The following is an 18,821-nucleotide window of genomic DNA, read 5'->3' as shown; positions in this document are numbered from 1 at the left end:
TCAAAATTCCACACTATTTTGCTGTTGTAGCAGTGAATCATCTTAGGTTTCTTAATTACTTCATCTATTTCAGCTGGATAGTGCACTGTTGATAACAGAATGATTATTCTGTCTGCCTTATGTTTATATGAGACAAGAGTCTTTTCATTGTCAAAGACGAACATATCTACCATGAAAAGCAAGGAGTTGTTCATCCACTGTAATGAATGAGCCTGGTCTGTAATAGTTCTGACAAATGATAACAAATTCATCTCATAATTCCCTGATAGCTGCAAATGGATCAGAATACTTTCTTTCTTCACAAGTCAACTTATCATCACACCTCAGACAGGAAATCAAAAACTCAAATCGCTCTGAATTCACAGCTGCTTAATACCTACAGCTACATAAATTACTGTCGAATACCATATTTACTCGCGTATTAGACCCTTTTTTTCTCCACATTTACAGACAAAAAATGTAAGGGGGTTCAATATGCGGTAACCTCAAAGTTTATGCACTGTACACATGACTCTTAGGATATAAAGAGCTATAAATTGTACATCCCTTCCGAATAAAGCCGTGTTGTAGAAAGCGTGCCAACACACCAGCTGATAACTAGCGTATGTTACGAGTTGTACTTCCGAATGTAATACATAGTGACTGGAAGTATTCTTTGGATAGCTGCAGCTGTTAAAAGCCGGACCTTTATTTCTAAATATATTTCATGCTTGTTCTCTACCTTTATCACATCAGGATTTACCTAAACAGCTGTAACTGAGATAAGAGAGACCGCATTGTTTAGGTTAGGTATGCTATCAAGTGCTCCGACAATGCCAGAAGTTCCACGACAGAAAGAATAAAACAAATTAATAACAGGAAAGCTTGCCGCATTTATGGATATCTACAGGTGTGGCAGTAATGCATTTTATCATAATGGTTCATTTTGTACTTCGTTGTCTCCATTTTTTAATTAACACATAGTATGTTTTGTTTGGCATCTCCAAAAATCATGAAAGTAGTTAGTGGGGATGTAAAATCAATATTATTCTTATTTGTTAGGAACGCTGCCTTATGAACGGATTGTTTTTAATCACATTTTAAACCTACTTCTCTCCAAAACTACTGTACATATATTGGCCCATGTTACGAGATATTAAATGATCACTTTGTTAATGATCTCTCCTGCTATATTAATAGCAACAACCATGAATATTGCTTAGCTGAAGTAAACTCATTTCCTCATCCTGAGACACACCCTGAATGGAGGGGGCATGCACTATTTTTACCGCATATCAACCTTCCTGCCATTCTTAAATCTCTGGCAGTTCGGTACTGGGAATCGAACTGAGGCCCTGGAGAACGGCAGTTACGAGTAATTGTGCTAACCTTTACACTGGCAAATATTCTTAACTACAATTAAAAAAAGACACATAGCATGACTGATGCGTGCTTGGATTGCGAGGGTCGGACACGAAACTATTCTCCTATTTGTACGATGTCATCAAAGCTACAGTAGGCCTACGCTACCGAGGTGAACATTTTTTAACTATGAAACACAGATGCACCGCATGACTTTGACATGTATTTGCATTGCATGGGTCGTGCGGATGAAACTATTCACAAATTTGTGTGATGTCAGTGGAACTGCAGTAAGGCTTGTACCCGCTTCGAAAAGGAATCGTTCTCTAACCAATTATGTTGGGGGGGGGGGGGGGGTCATGTATGCCAGACATATTTTTTTAAATGTGCTTTGTCTCAAAAAGCCAGGGGGCTCTAATACGCGAGGGGGTCTAATACACAAGTAAATACGGTAATTCACTAACTGATAAATGGTTGTTCTTCAAGGCTGCTGTCAAGATCAAGGTTCCAATTAAAGCTTTTAATTCTTCAGTGGAAGTTGTACTCTGAGTGCTCTTTGGATGTTGGTATTTTGATCTTTTACTCATTAGCCCCTCATTTGTGTGATTTACTGTTAGTTTTAACATGTCATCTGTGAGAAATAAAGAAAATATTTCTAAGGGCGTAGCGACATTTCTAGCACCACTGACAGGAGACTAAATATGATGAATAATATTTACTTGAGGTGTGATCTTTTTAGGAGCTACAGATGACTAGCGATGTTCCTCTTTACCCTGCAGAGAGATTTTTCTAAGCCAAATGATGTAGTTCTTATCATTGAAAGATGGAGAAACACTTTTACCTGAATTTGAATCGACAGATAACAGTGACATCCAGGAAGATGGAGAAACGATCCTGGGTGGCTTTCTTGATCGCAATAGAGCACTACTCCCTTCTTCGCCAGAATCTGGAGTGGTCTGGGTCAAAGACTGTAATTCAGTGCTCTTCACCCTTGCCGTCTATAGGCTCAATATCATCCTCTTCAACGTTATTGCATTCATCTTCACTTGCCGAGTCATAAATACTGCTGTTATCCTCCATTTGCGCTAGCTCATCAAGAATTTTTATTACTTTATCTCCAAGATTTGGGTCATTTGCACTTATTACATCTGACATCTGATTAAATAAGAGAGTAATAGACTGGGTCTCTAAATGCTGGTATTATTATCTCAGTCAACAAATCTTGGAATATGTATAAAAGTAATTATAAGCCCATATGCTAATCATTACTGACCTAGTTAGATATAATGAAGTTAGAAACGATTGTAAAAATGACGACCTTCAGAAAGGCCGCGACTGTTTTCTAAGCAGTGCTTGGAGTTTCCTCTTGGAAGTCATAAGCACGTCAATCATTAAAGCTAGGAAGGTACTGAAGAGATGGAAGCACTTGTATCCTTCCCGCACTTTCTGTTCAACAATGAAGAACTGGTAGCCATAAAAATTACAAACGTTTGTGCTGTAGGTTTAAACATTAGAAAATTATAATTCTATGCACATAATAACTACGACCTGTAATTTGTTGATTGACACCTTTAATTTAATAATGAAAATAAACAAAGAGACAATAATATAAAATGAATACTGTACAAAACAACTAATTTCATCAACAATAATATAAGCTTATGCTCTTACTACTCCCACCATTAACATAACTAGTAACAACACATCATCACCAAGACGAAGTGGGAACCTACGCAAAGGTTTTCAATGACTGGGCAAACAGTCTAGTTCAAAACAAGGTGTACAATATGGCTTTGCTGCTCTTACTACAGTAATAATTTACTGGTATCTTGGAGTACAAATACTGAATAACATAAGTGGGGAACACACTGAGCTGTGAATCTATGATTTTTTTCTCTTAGTCTGGTGATACAATAAATTTTAGGATGATCTCTGAAAGACTCAGTAAGCAAGTTTATCCTGAAGCGAAAGTGCTATGATGCTAAATTTGACTACAAAGTACAAAGAAAAAGGTAATATTTTAAAAACCTGTTCAAATTCTTCACAAGCAATGACGCATGCTGCAATACAGCATTAATTTAGTTTTTAAAATTCTTTTTACAATTTGTTTCATGTCGCACTGACACAGATAGGTCTTACGACGACGATGGGACAGGAAAAGGCTAGGGGTAAGAAAGAAGCCACCGTGGTATTAATTAAGGTACTGCCCCAGCATTTGCCTGATGTGAAAATAGGAAACCACGGTAAACCATCTTCAGAGCTGTCGACAGTGGGATTCAAACCCACTAACACCCGAAAACAAGCTCAATGCTGCGCAACCTTAACCACACGGCCAACTCACTCAGTAATATGCACTCATGGTCATAAAAACCAGAACACCTTGAGAGACTAGAGATAGGAAGTTCATATTCACAGGACATGTGCATTAGTACGTTCTGAATAAATGATTAGCATCTGAACCATGTTGGCCCTTAGGTTCAGGTCCACATTGATATTTCGGTGCACCACCACCGACTGGTAAAATGTGTCTGCGGCTCTCGTTGTTGCTATAAACCGAAGGTGATGGATCAGTGTGACTTGAGTAGACGTACAGGATGCCTCGCCAATGTATGCGAGAACCATACTGCCAAATAAGAGAGTTTGAAAGAGGGCGCATTATTGGCATGAGAGAACGGTGATGCATCCATCCGGGAAACTGCTGCTCGTGTGGGACGAAATGTGTCGGCATTGCAACGGGTGTGTACAGAATGGTTCTCAGAAGGACACAGAACACGACGAGATGGGTCTGGTCGCACCACCCAGACCACCCCGCCGAGAAGATACACACCTCATCCGAATGGCATTACAGGACAGATCTGCGTCCTTCTCGGCTCTGGCGCAACAGTGGAATAGTGTAACATATCGTACACTATCAGGAGTGACAGACTGTCGCCCTTTATTACGGTCTGGGTTACTGGCGCATCATCCACTTCTCCACCTACCTTTGAATAATGTGCATAAACATGCTAGACTGCAATGGTGTATGGAACGACGTCACTGGGGACAGGAATGGCAGCAGATAGTGTTTTCGGATGAATCCAGGTTCTGTTTGAAAATAATGGCCGCATTTGGGTTCGCCGCAGACGGAGGGGGGAGGCATCACATCGACTGCATTCGCACAAGACATACAGCGGCAACTCAAGGCCTTATGGTGTGGGGTGCTATTGGGTACAACCACAAATCACAGTTGGTGCATGACCAGGGCACTGTGACCAATTTGACCTACCGTACGTGAATGACATCCTGCGACCCGTAGCCATACCCTTTCTGCATGGCACCTCAGATGCCATATTTCAGCAGGACAATGTGCGACCCCATGTTGCTGCACGAACACGTACCTTCTTGTTGTCACAGAATGTCAGACTGTTGCCCTGGCCCACCCGATCACTGGACTTGTCACCAATCGAAAATGTGTGGGATATGGTAAAATGACGGGTGCAACACTGTGACCCAATGCCAACCACCAAAGATGAACTGTGGAACCAAATGAATGCAGCATGGATGGCTATACCCCAGTATGCCATTCGCATCTTATACACGTCAGTGCCGCCAGAATTTATTTTAACCATATTGATTCAATCCTGTCCGTATCGACTGATAATCAATTTCTATATAACACTTTTCCGCCTTGTCAATACTCGAACATTTATTATACTTAACTACCATACATGTTTTGAGAGTAAATGTTAAAGTATTGACAAGGCGTAAAAGTGTTACCCAGTGCCCACTAGGCAACAGGACACACACTGAACCTATGTGACTGAAATGCTAATCGTTTCTGCAGAACATACTAATGAACATGTCCGGTGAATATGAACTTCCTATTTCTAGTCTTTCAAGGTGTTCTGTTTTTTATGAACATAAGTGTAGCATGAAAAAGGCAGTATTTGAAATAAACTTTGGTTGCTCTTATCCAATTGAGCTATGGTGGCCTAGATCATATTTGTTCTGTTGAAAAGGATCTAAGCTACAGGTTTGGCACTACTTCCATCACACTGTAAAGTGCATGCAAGTCGCCTGTTGTGGCCAACAGGTTTGGCACTACTTCCATCACACTGTAAAGTGCATGCAAGTCGCCTGTTGTGGCCAAGTCAATAACTATTGAATTTTTATGAACGCACTGCCATCACAAAGCAGAGTGTGTAAAAGACACTCGTTGTTGGCCAAGTCAATGAATATTGAATTTTCACGACCTCACTGTAATCTAAATAAACTTTCAACGTATTATGTTGTGTTCAGTACATACTGAAGAGATGAAATGAAATGTCGTATGCCTTTTAGTGCCGGGATATCCCAGGATGGGTTCGGCTCGCCAGGTGCAGGTCTTTCTATTTGACTCCCGTAGGCGACCTGCGCGTCGTGGTGGTGGTGATGATGATAAAATGATGAAGACAACACATACACCCAGCCCCGTGCCATTGGAATTAACCAATTAAGGTTAAAATCCCCGTCCCGGCCGAGAATCGAACCCGAGACACTCTGAACCAAAGGCCAGTACGCTGACCGTTCAGCCAACGAGTCAGACACTGAAGAGATGTTAAGTACAGACCAACATACACTTTCCAACAGAACAAATATGACCCAGTCTACCAAAGCTCAATCGGATAGAGCAACCAACGCGAAATCAGGAGGTTTTGGGTTCAGATCCCACTGGTGTCCGGTTGGCCACTTTTTTTTCCTTCTGTACTTAACATCTCTTCAATATGTACTATATGTACTGAACACAACCTGATACGTTTAAAGTTTATTTCAAATACGATAAGGTTGTGAAAATTCAATATTCAATGACTTGGCACACAACGGACAATTTGCATGCACTCTACGCAGGGCTTGACATCTCAGAAATAATTCTAGGAACCAGTAAACTTTCTTAGGCACCAGACAATTTGCTTACCTCTATAATATTAACCACTTCGATCTCTGATTTCGTCTTACTCTTAAAGGACATTCACCACTTTAGGCACTTCATTTAATGGGCACAAATGTACTAAACCCCAAGCAGTGCTTACTATATAGTAGTGCAGTAAATAAAGAGCATAATGCCAAAAATCTGGTGTCAAGGCCAAAGATTTAACATGCCAATATAATGGTTATGAGCGGTCATGAGATATATCAATTCAAGTCAACGTTGTTGAAGCCAATGCTTATAACCACTCCTAAACCTTACAATCTCTCCTTCTAGACATGCTAGGAAGACGACAGCAACAACAATAAAAATAAACAGAACACCTTAAAACGAATCTTCTTGTCAAGTTTTCTTTCTTTCAAATGTCACAAAATTAACATTTTATACGTTGTTATTTTCACAGTGGAAATAAAATCCGAAAATATTATGTAGCCCTCAGACTCAAATTTAGCAGTTACAATTTTAAAATGTTAGATGCCAATACAGTACAGTCTCGATTATCCGACCTAAACGGGACCTGGAGTACGTCGGATCACCGAAAATGTCGGATAATACAGAATAACTTTGAAAATGAACTAAAACAATGGCATGTTTTACGGAATTATCAATTCAATTGTACAGTACATGCAGTATTGAACGAAAACATTCCAGATGTCTTACGAAAAGAAACTTTTCCCCCCCCACAGATATTAAGCTGCCTAATGCCGTACAGTTTTTCCACCGATCAAGCCACCCAACACTGGCAGGAAAATTAAGGTCCCCTTAATTAAACTCCTTCTGGAAATACACTGCCTTTTCCTGCAGAATGGGGCCAGATAATGGTAGACCCTTTTCCCGGTGTTGAGATAACCAAAGAAATAGTGCTTCACTTCTTCGTACTCACATTTTTTCAATGTTTTTCTCTGCTCTGGTAGAGCACCACTTTTCAATTTCTTCCCTCTGTTTTTTTCCAGTCTCCCACTGTAACACATCCAACACCATAATCTGAAGCCACATTTTGAAGAATTTCCCCTTTGTCCAGTGTCTAATGCACTCAACTTGTCTTCGCTGGAAACAATCACTTTCTTCCATTTACTTGCTATACTCACAGAGGATATGAAAATTATAACATTCGCACCCAACCAATACTACAATGAACAATGACTGAAGACTCACTGCACCTGTCCTTGAGAAAAAAAACACTGTCCTACCGCCAGGGGTCAGGCCAGTGCTTGTCCCATGGACGCACCCTCCACACCGGATGTGCCTGAATTTAGTCTCCACCAAAAGTTCAAATTAAGTCTACCAGTGTCGGATAACACGGAATGTCGGATAAGCGAAGGTCGGATGAGCGAGACTCTATTGTATATATTTATTTTCATTTCCACTGCAACCAGGCACCTAGGATTTGTCCAGCCCTGCTCTACAATGTAATTGCAGTAATAACTAGAGACACTTTCCAAAAGAACAAATATGAGCTAGGCCACCATAGCTCAATTGGATAGAGCAACTGACGCAAAATCAGGAGGTTGTGGGTTCAGGTCCTACTGGTGCCCAGTTGGCTAGTTTTGTTCTGTACTTAACATCTCTTCAAAATGAAAATTAAAACTATGAAAAATGAAATAGTCAAGGATCATGTACTGAACATGATTAAACTGAAATAAGATATATAATGGTTCAACTTTTTCAATACAAGTAGAATTAGAAATGTAATGTTACATTCCTAGTTCATTGCAAGCGGTACCGGTTTTGACCACTGTTCCTGGTCATCATCAGCCGATCACTTAAAATATAAAGAACAATGCATAGGAAAACAATAGGTGATGTATAAATTTTTCACCAGTTGCAGTTCATGAAGCACTATAACACTTCAGGGATTAGCAATGCGTGTTGAAAGTTCCCAAAATCCTGAAGAAGTCAAGGATCAATCACATAAATGAAGCAAGACGCAATTTCTTGGAGAGCAGCAAAACATACGTGCTGACCGGCACTGTGCTTCCAAATGTTTATGAAAACTCGATGAAAAATTAAATACCGGTAGTTCAAGGATCAAGCCTGCAAACGCTGCTAGGCATGAAATTGTACAGTGCAGTTTAATATACTTGATGATAGAAATGCGTAGGTGGTTTTAAAAGTTCTCGGAATGTACTAGAATTAAGTATCTTACCTCAGTGGAACTGCTTTTATTTTTCAACATAGTCTCCCTGTAGACTAATGCATTTGGTCCAGCGATGTTCCAATGCCTTGATCCCATCTCAAAAATGAGATTCCTCCAGGCCTGCAAAATACCTCTCCAATTCGGCTGTCAGTTCTTCCCTTGTCGAAAATCTCTGTCCACCAAGGAAAATTTTCAGCTTGGGGAATAGATGAAAGTCTGATGGTGCCAAATCAGGTGAATAAGGTGGATATAGCAACAATTCGTACCTCAGTTCATGAAGTTTTACCATGGCAATAACACTTGTGTGCGGCGGAGCGTTGTCCTGATGAAAGATGGCCTTTTTCCTTGCCAAACCAGGCCTTGTTTCACGTATCTTTTCCTGTAGTTGGTCTAGGAGGTTTGCATAGTATTGCCCCGTAATTGTTTGGCCAGTAGGAAGATAATCTATCAGCAGAATGCCTTTTGCATCCCAGAAAACTGAGGTCATGAGCTTTCCGGCTGAACGCACTTCCTTTGCTTTCTTTGGTGGTGGTGAATCAGCATGTTTCCACTGCTTTGACTGCTGTTTTGCCTCAGGGGTATAGTAGTGGACCCAAGTTTCATCTGTAGTCACAAACCGGCGCAAAAAATCTTGCTGGTTGCACTGGACGGGCCAGACTTTGTTCGGACATTTCCAATCTGGTGCGTTTATTGTTCAATGTCAAGAGCCGCAGCACCCATCTTGCGGATAATTTTTTCATACCCAACTCTTCGGTTAAAATATAATATACCCATTCAGAAGACATCCCTACAGCTTCAGCATCTCCCGCACTTTCAGTCGACTATCCTCCATGACCATTTTATGCACTTTTGCGATAAATTCTGGGGTCGTAACACTTTTTGGCCGTCCACTACGCGGATCATCCAAGCTCTCCCGACCAAATTTAAACTCGCTGGTCCACTTGGCAACAGTTGGAAATGAAGGAGCAGAGTCCCCCAGTGTGTTCTGAAAGTCGGCATGAATTTCCTTTGTTTTCATACCTTTCTTTACAAAGTATTTAATCACTGCTCGAATTTCAGTGTTTTCCATTGTCACAAATCACTACGCGGGAACAACAACAAAGAGTCTTCACTACCACACTCCTGCAGCTAGAGCACTGACGTGCCATGTGTTCACTCACAAAGGATGCGTGATTATTGCGCGGGAACCTCGTTCCTCTAGCACTGACATCTAGCGGTGATTCCGAGAACTTTTCAAACCGTCCTCGTATATATTAATGTTTATAGAATTTTGTATGTCAGATTCTTGAAGTTTGGAGATGCAGAACATCATTGCCAAATCTGATAAAGGTAATACCACTGTCTTAATGGACAAATCTGATTACATAGCTAAAACTAAAGATTTCTTCAACAATCCTTCCTTTTCTATAATTAAAAAATACCCGACCAATAAAATCCAATTTCTCCTTAAACAAACCTTAAAAACCACCTCTTTTCTCTTCACAGATCAGGGAAAACTAGACTATTAAACACAAACCCGGGCCTACCCACTACCAAAGCCCTTCCCAAAATTCATAAAACTAACATTCCAATCTGCCCAATAATCAATTACAGACCCAGTCCCTCATATAATACTTCTAAATTCATCCAAAAATTTTTACTAAAACATTATTGATTTTTATCCAATAAATCTATCAGAAACACTTCTGAATTAATCGAAAAACTAAAAAACTTCGACATGCAACCAAATCTTTCTCTCCATTCTTTTGACATCGTAAATATGTATCCCAGTATTCCAATTTCCAAATTATTCCTCATAATTGATAACAACTTCAATAAATTTAGTCATCTGAGTAAATCTGAAATTCAGGACTGTGGCCATCTTAAAACTGGTCGTCAACAATAATTTTTTCACCTTTGATAACACCATTTACCAACTAGATGGTTTAGCTATGGGCTCGCCAGCCTCAGGCATCCATCCTAGCTGAAATGTATCTTGATTTCTTGGAAAACACAAAAATTATTATTAATAATAATTTCTCTAACATCCTCTTTTGGGCCAGATATGTTGATGACACTTCAGTAATTTTAAATACAGAATCAACCAAAGCAGCCTCTACACTTCTTCTTCTTAACAACATTGACTAATATTAAATTTACCCTTGAATCTGAACATAACAATACTCTTAATTTTCTAGACTTTACTATTACCAGACATCCTTCTTCTTTAACCTACAAAATTTTCAGAAAACCAACCCAAACAGCAACCATAATTCGGCAAGATTCTGCACACCCACATAAACATTCTACTTATAACAGCCTAGTTTTTCATGCCTTCAACACTCCTAAGTCTAAAAAAGATTCAAATAATGAACTGAACACCGTCCATACTATTGCTAAATTTAATGGCTTTAACAACTCTTTCATAAACCGTATTATTAACAAACTCAAACACCGTCCCAAAACCAAGTTAACAAAGGATAAAACCAAAGCCACTGCATTTTCCACTTTTACTTTCACTCAAGACGCTTATAAAGTCACCAACGTTCTTAAAAAACACAACATGAAAATATCTTTTAGAACCTATAACAGAAATCTTTATATATTACACAACACTAAATAATTAAATAAATCTAATGCTTTTACTAAATCTCGAGTATACAGATTCAAATGTAACAACTGTAGCTCTTCGTACATTGGACAGACTGGACATAACTTTACTATCAGATACTCCGAACATGTCAACGCCATAAAATATAACAAATTCTCTGCAATAGGACAACACATACAAGACTCTCAACATAATTTCACCAAAATTGAACGGGACATGGAAATACTTAAAATTATTAACAAAGGCCCCCTTCTACTGTAAACACAACTGAAAATTGTTTTATTCACCTTGACCAATACTTTAAATCTAATTTCAATTTAAACAACATTTCTGAAAAACCCAATATTCTGTTTGACTTCCTCATTCTCAGTTTCAAAAATGTTAAATTTCTAAACCCGAATTTGATTTTTAATGCCTTACACAGTTCCTACCCACTTTTCCTACCTCCAATAACCCATCCCCCTGCCCCACCTTAAACTTCTACTCCTCTTTTATTTCCCTATCATATCCTTTCTTTTCTTCTTTCATCATTCCACTACCCACTCTATTAATTTTCTCCTATCTAATTCAACCCCTCTTTATATATCATGTTTTAAAAAAATTCTTTTACCTGTTTATTCATTATTTATATTCTGATCCACACCTTTTTATCTTCTGTTAACATCTTTTCCTCTCTTTTTCTTTTCTGCATTGAACTGTGTATTATATTACAATTTACAGTTCAGATCATTATAACATTTAAATTTATACCTTACGCCACCTCAATACCTGAGCTCTTGTCTTCAAGAAATCACACGCTGTGTAAATACGTTTCTCAATTGTTCTCATATTGCGCTTTTTAACTTTTTTCTTTTTACAACTGTTTTTTTATGTCAACTGTTCTGCAACTCCAAACTTCAAGAATCTGACATACAAAATTCTATAAACATTAATATATATTTCTATTGTCAAGTATATTAAACTGCACTGTATGATTTCGCGCCTAGCAGCGTTTGCAGGCTTGATCCCTGAACTACCGGTATTTAATTTTTCATCGAGTTTTCATAAACATTTGGAAGCACAGTGCTGGTCAGCATGTATGTTTAGCTGCTCTCCAAGAACTTGCGTCTTGCTTCATTTATGTGACTGATCCTCGACTTCTTCAGGATTTTGGGAACTTTCAACACGCAGTGCTAATCCCTAAAGTGTTATAGTGCTTCATGAACTGCAACTGGTGAAAGATTTATACATCACCTTTTGTTTGTGATCGGCTGATGATGACCCGGAACAGTGGTCGAAACCGGTACCGCTTGTAATCAACTAGGAATGTAACATTACATTTCTAATTCTACTTGTATTGAAAACGTTGAACCATTATATATCTTATTTCAATTTAATTGTGAACTCAGTTCAATACGGAACATTATGAAATTCTTATCTTTACTGAACATGACCTAACACATTGAAAGTTTGCTTTGAGTACAATGTGGTCATAAAAATTCAATATTCACTGACTTTGCCCAGAACGGTCAACTTGCACGCTGCACTCTACAGTGTGATGGCAGTAGTACCAGACCTGTGGCTTAGATCTTTTCCAACAGAACAAATATGATCTAGGCCACCATAGCTCAATTGGATAAAAATATGAAAATACAATATAAATTTAAATAATATTACTACTAGCAAAGAAAATGACTAAATATACCTCAAACGATAGGAGTGGCTTCTCATTCTCTTCCTTATAATATTCAATGGTACAAGAAACCAATCCCCGCTCAAATGCTCGCAGGGTAACCAGAGTCTCTCGCTCCCCAGTATAAAGCACAAGGAAACCTCCATCCAGTTCCACTGAATGCTTCAGTTTCAGAGAAGGGATGTACTCCGTTAGCACAGATTCTACAGCACTCTGTAATGCCTGACGTTCTTCTATAAAATGAAAGAAGTAATAATGAACAACATAAAGAGGAATCGAAATTATGCACTCATAACAGTCAATTCTAAAAAGAAAATTATAAAAAAGAATAAATATTGGAAAGAAATATATAACACACTCCTTTAAGCAGACTAGTGACAGGGAAACCTTTCTGGTCAGTAATAAAAAATCTTTTGCGAGAAAAAAATATTTTAGGTAAATCAGGTGAACTCAAAGTAGATCCCAGGGAATCTTTGGACAGGTGGAAGGAATATTTTGACAATCTTCTCAACATAAAGGGAAAACTTTCTGGTGATGTAACGAACAACCAAGCTCATGGGGACAATGATGTTGTTGATGGTTATGAATTTCATGTTTTTGGTCCGTATTGAACAATATATAAGTAATAATAATAATAACTTAAATGTTTCCACCTTTTCAATACAATATATTCACAAAATTACAAAATTATACGGTACTAGTTTCGACCCATCTAGGGGTCATCATCAGCCGTATTGGAGCAAAGATCATTTGTGGCGAAATCCTAAGACAATATTATTTTAAAGAATAACAAGTGAAATGAGATGTTATGGTAATAGTTAATAATACAAGGAATATACATAATAAGAGGTTTTTAACAAAGAATAAAGTATAAATGGGGTGTTGTAAAAATTATAATCATGGAAATCAGTAAGTTCTTGTATTGAAATGAAATATGGCTTAGGAAGAGGGCTTAAGGTGGGGCTGAAGGGTGCGGGAGAAAGTGTAATTGTCTTGGAAAAGTACCTTTGATTAAATTTAGGATTGAGTTTAGGTTGGCTGCATTATTGTTTCTGAGGAAAGTGATAAATAGATTGAAGAGTATGTTGGGTTTCTCTGAGATTTCATTGAGATTGTGACTGGCATTAAAGTATTGGTCTAGGTGTATGTAGTAATTTTCCATTATGTTCAGTAAAGGGCCCTTGTTTGCTAATACGAGGATGTCCATGTCTTGTTCAATATTGGTGAAATTATGGTTATAATCTTGCATGTGTTGGCCGATGGCTGAAAACTTGTTGTATTTTATTGTGTTAGTGTGCTCGTGGTATCTGATAATGAAGTTTCTCCCGGTTTGCCCGATGTAGGTTTTTTTACAGGTGGTACATTTGATCCTATAAACTCCTGATTTTAAAAAACTGCTGGTCTTGTTGATGTGTGAAGTATTGTATAAAACATTCATGTTCTTATTGTTGGTTTTGAAGGCTATTTTAACGCCTTGTTTCTTAAAGATGTTGGTTAACTTGTAGATATCATTGTTGAACGTGAAGGTGGAAAATGTTAGAGGTTTGGTTATTTCTTTTTTGAGGGTAGTTTTTGGGCGATGTTTGTGTTTATTGATTATCCTTTCTATAAAATGATTGCTGAAGCCGTTGAATTTTGCGATTCTGCGGATTGTGTTGAGTTCGTTTTTTAGATCTTTATTGGACATAGGTATGCTGAAGGCTCGGTGAACTAGGCTGTTGTATGTGGCTCGTTTGTGGGACTGGGGGTGCACTGAATCTTGGCGAATGGTGGAGGCTGTTTGAGTGGGTTTTCTGAAAATTTTATAACTGAAAGAATCTGAGTTTCTAGTGATGGTTAAATCTAGAAAGTTGATTTTTTGATTTGATTCGGATTCTAGTGTGAATTTGATATGAGGATCAATATTGTTGAGTCTTAAGAGGGTGGTGGGTGCGTTAATTGATTTCTCATTCATTATTACAAAGACATCGTCGACATATCTGGCCCAAAAGAGAATGTTTTCGAATTCGTTGTCAATTTTGGTGTATTCGAGGAAGTCCAGGTATATTTCTGCTAAGATACCTGAGGCCGGTGACCCCATTGCCAAACCATTTTGTTGATATATGACATTGTCAAAAGTGAAGAAGTTATTGTCGATGATAAGTTTTAATATTGTGATAAAGTCTTGTATCTCTAGTTTGCTTAAGTGGCTGTTTTTGTTTAAATTGTTTATAATTATCGGAATTAATTTTGATACTTGTATGCTTGGGTACATGTTTACAATATCGAAAGAGTGGATGGAGTGATCCGGTTGCAACCACTCTTTCGATATTGTAAACATGTACCCAAGCATACAAGTATCAAAATTAATTCCGATAATTATAAACAATTTAAACAAAAACAGCCACTTAAGCAAACTAGAGATACAAGACTTTATCACAATATTAAAACTTATCATCGACAATAACTTCTTCACTTTTGACAATGTCATATATCAACAAAATGGTTTGGCAATGGGGTCACCGGCCTCAGGTATCTTAGCAGAAATATACCTGGACTTCCTCGAATACACCAAAATTGACAACGAATTCGAAAACATTCTCTTTTGGGCCAGATATGTCGACGATGTCTTTGTAATAATGAATGAGAAATCAATTAACGCACCCACCACCCTCTTAAGACTCAACAATATTGATCCTCATATCAAATTCACACTAGAATCCGAATCAAATCAAAAAATCAACTTTCTAGATTTAACCATCACTAGAAACTCAGATTCTTTCAGTTATAAAATTTTCAGAAAACCCACTCAAACAGCCTCCACCATTCGCCAAGATTCAGTGCATCCCCAGTCCCACAAACGAGCCACATACAACAGCCTAGTTCACCGAGCCTTCAGCATACCTATGTCCAATAAAGATCTAAAAAACGAACTCAACACAATCCGCGGAATCGCAAAATTCAACGGCTTCAGCAATCATTTTATAGAAAGGATAATCAATAAACACAAACATCGCCCAAAAACTACCCTCAAAAAAGAAATAACCAAACCTCTAACATTTTCCACCTTCACGTTCAACAATGATATCTACAAGTTAACCAACATCTTTAAGAAACAAGGCGTTAAAATAGCCTTCAAAACCAACAATAAGAACATGAATGTTTTATACAATACTTCACACATCAACAAGACCAGCAGTTTTTTAAAATCAGGAGTTTATAGGATCAAATGTACCACCTGTAAAAAAACCTACATCGGGCAAACCGGGAGAAACTTCATTATCAGATACCACGAGCACACTAACGCAATAAAATACAACAAGTTTTCAGCCATCGGCCAACACATGCAAGATTATAACCATAATTTCACCAATATTGAACAAGACATGGACATCCTCGTATTAGCAAACAAGGGCCCTTTACTGAACATAATGGAAAATTACTACATACACCTAGACCAATACTTTAATGCCAGTCACAATCTCAATGAAATCTCAGAGAAACCCAACATACTCTTCGATCTATCTATCACTTTCCTCAGAAACAATAATGCAGCCAACCTAAACTCAATCCTAAATTTAATCAAAGGTACTTTTCCAAGACAATTACACTTTCTCCCGCACCCTTCAGCCCCACCTTAAGCCCTCTTCCTAAGCCATATTTCATTTCAATACAAGAACTTACTGATTTCCATGATTATAACTTTTACAACACCCCATTTATACTTTATTCTTTGTTAAAAACCTCTTATTATGTATATTCCTTGTATTATTAACTATTACCATAACATCTCATTTCACTTGTTATTCTTTAAAATAATATTGTCTTAGGATTTCGCCACAAATGATCTTTGCTCCAATACGGCTGATGATGACCCCTAGATGGGTCGAAACTAGTACCGTATAATTTTGTAATTTTGTGAATATATTGTATTGAAAAGGTGGAAACATTTAAGTTATTATTATTATTACAATGATGTTGGTAAAATTATGCTTGAGGAAGAGGAAAGGATTGTAAATAAACTCCATTGTCATAAAGCAGCAGTAATAGATTAAATTGTACCTGAAATGGTAAAATATAGTGGGAAGGCAGGGTGAAAAGGTTTCATAGAATAATATTAGCATGGAATATTCTTCTTCCTTTATTCATGAGGTCTCTTTAAAAAGTTCCTTTTAGCGTCGACCTTGAAGATCTTTTGCTACCATGTGTTTTCCTTCATCCCCACCTAGTTATACCTGCTCCCTTCAAAAAGTTGCAGGTCCTCCTTATTGGGTCTTCTTGGATGTTTTTTCTCTCTTCACCAGGTCATTCCAGTGTGGAGATTCTGATTCTTCCCAGCGGCTCACATTCAAAGAGTATGTGTTCAGCTGATTCTTCTGCATCATTGCATTTCCTACGTACATTGACTCTTATTACTCCAATTGTATGTAGGTGCTTTTTAAGATGGCAGTGTCCAGTTAGCAGTCCTACTAACCATCTTATATTTTCTCTGCTGAGTTCCAGCAGTTCCTTAGTATGCTTCTTGTTTGGACTCTATTAGTTCTCTTGCAAGCCAGCACCCTGGAGCACTTTTCCATTTGTTTCTTTTGAACCCATCTGCCTATGTAGAGTTGGGCTTGTCTATAAGAGATCCCACCTACTGGTTCTGGACCCACAAAAGCTGTTTCTGACCCTTTTCTTACCAGTTTATCTGCTTTTTCATTGCCTTCTATGCCTGCATGCCCAAGTACCCATATGTTTTTAACAACATTGTACTCTGAGAGTTTTAGAAGTGTATGACAATACCAAACAATTTTGGATGTAACCCGGACGGTTGTCGGAGACAATTGCAGTCACGGACATTTGCGATCACTGAGATAAACTTGTGCCCACTCACAGAAATTGCCCAGTTGTCACAGGACATTTGCGGTCACTGCAGCAGGGGGTGGGCCTCATTAGCTTAATCTCAGGTATCACCGCTAACCTACAACTGATTTTAAACACGCCAAAATGATTTTTAATACAATCATTATACCAGGCCAAAGGCTGGATAAAGTGGGATGCTAATCAGCATTTTATTTTGCTATTTGCTTTACGTCGCACCGCACAGATAGGTCTCATGGCAACAATGGGACAGGAAAGGCCTAGGAATGGGAAGGAAGAGGCCGTGACCTTAAGGTACAGCCCCAGCATTTGCCTGGTGTGAACATGGGAAATCACGGAAAACCATCTTCAGGACTGCCAACAGCGGGGTTCGAACCCGCTATCCCCCGAATGCGAGCTCACAGCTGTGCGCTCCTAACCGCACGGCCAACTCACCCGGTTATCAGCATTTTAAAACCTATAATTTACTCAAGATAAGAATTAACCCTCAAACGTTGTTGTGGGATCTTTTACGATACCAGTAGAACTGGACAGCCCTGGCGTTGCGTCTGCCTGCTACTCTGACCTTCAACATTCCTTGTACCTTATCAGCAGTGCAAGCTTGACTTGCAGCCGAAGTGGATGTGTAGTGGTGTGATTTGTTTTCCCAGTGCATAAGTTGAAATATCAAGTGGTGCCATTATTGACCCCACGACAGCGTAAGTGTTTGTATGTTACGTTTGATAACAACGTCTACACACGTGACACTTCGTGTAATTTTGAGTATTGTTTAATATTATTCTTTTCTTTTCAGTGGTATTATGGCTTCTACATCTCGTGGACGTATGCCTGTGCTTGATCCTAATTTTCCTGATTTTGTAAACAGTGTGTTAGAACAAGATGATGTAAGTGATCGCGAAAACGAAAACGATCCACATTATAATTCTGAACATGATACAGATTCAGAACAAGACTATGATTCTGACGATGCTAATAGTGATACAATTAACCAGCCCAATAGCGGAACAGCTAATTTCTTTGGTAAAAATAGATACAAATGGTCATCGAGTGAACCCACTAGGAATGTGAGAACACCTGCCCACAACCTGATCATCAAACTTCCTACTGTCAAAGGGCCTGCAAATGCATTGGGGGATTCATGCAGTTCGTTACAAGCATGGGAGTGTTTGTTTAGCACAGATATGTTAGAAGTAGTAGTCAAGCCCACTAATGAGAAACTTTATTCCTATCGTACTCAGTTTTCTGCCCAAAACAGAACTGAACTAAGGGACACCAATGTCACAGAGCTTAGGGC

General features: G+C 38.5%; 1 protein-coding gene across 2 annotated transcripts in view; it reads right to left on the bottom strand.

Annotated features, from left to right (window-relative positions):
* Nucleotides 1–18,821, bottom strand: part of Sms (spermine synthase) — a 185,143-nt gene that overhangs the window by 144,264 nt on the left and 22,058 nt on the right. For both annotated transcript variants that reach the window (XM_067134867.2, XM_067134868.2), the window contains exon 3: nucleotides 12,698–12,918. In XM_067134867.2, the coding sequence (XP_066990968.2) occupies nucleotides 12,698–12,918 (221 nt within the window). The remainder of the gene's footprint in view (nucleotides 1–12,697; nucleotides 12,919–18,821) is intronic.

The sequence above is a fragment of the Anabrus simplex genome, chromosome 1 (assembly GCF_040414725.1).
Source record: "Anabrus simplex isolate iqAnaSimp1 chromosome 1, ASM4041472v1, whole genome shotgun sequence".
NCBI classification, from domain to species: Eukaryota; Metazoa; Arthropoda; class Insecta; order Orthoptera; family Tettigoniidae; genus Anabrus; species Anabrus simplex.
This window is presented reverse-complemented; position numbering and strand designations above follow the sequence as displayed.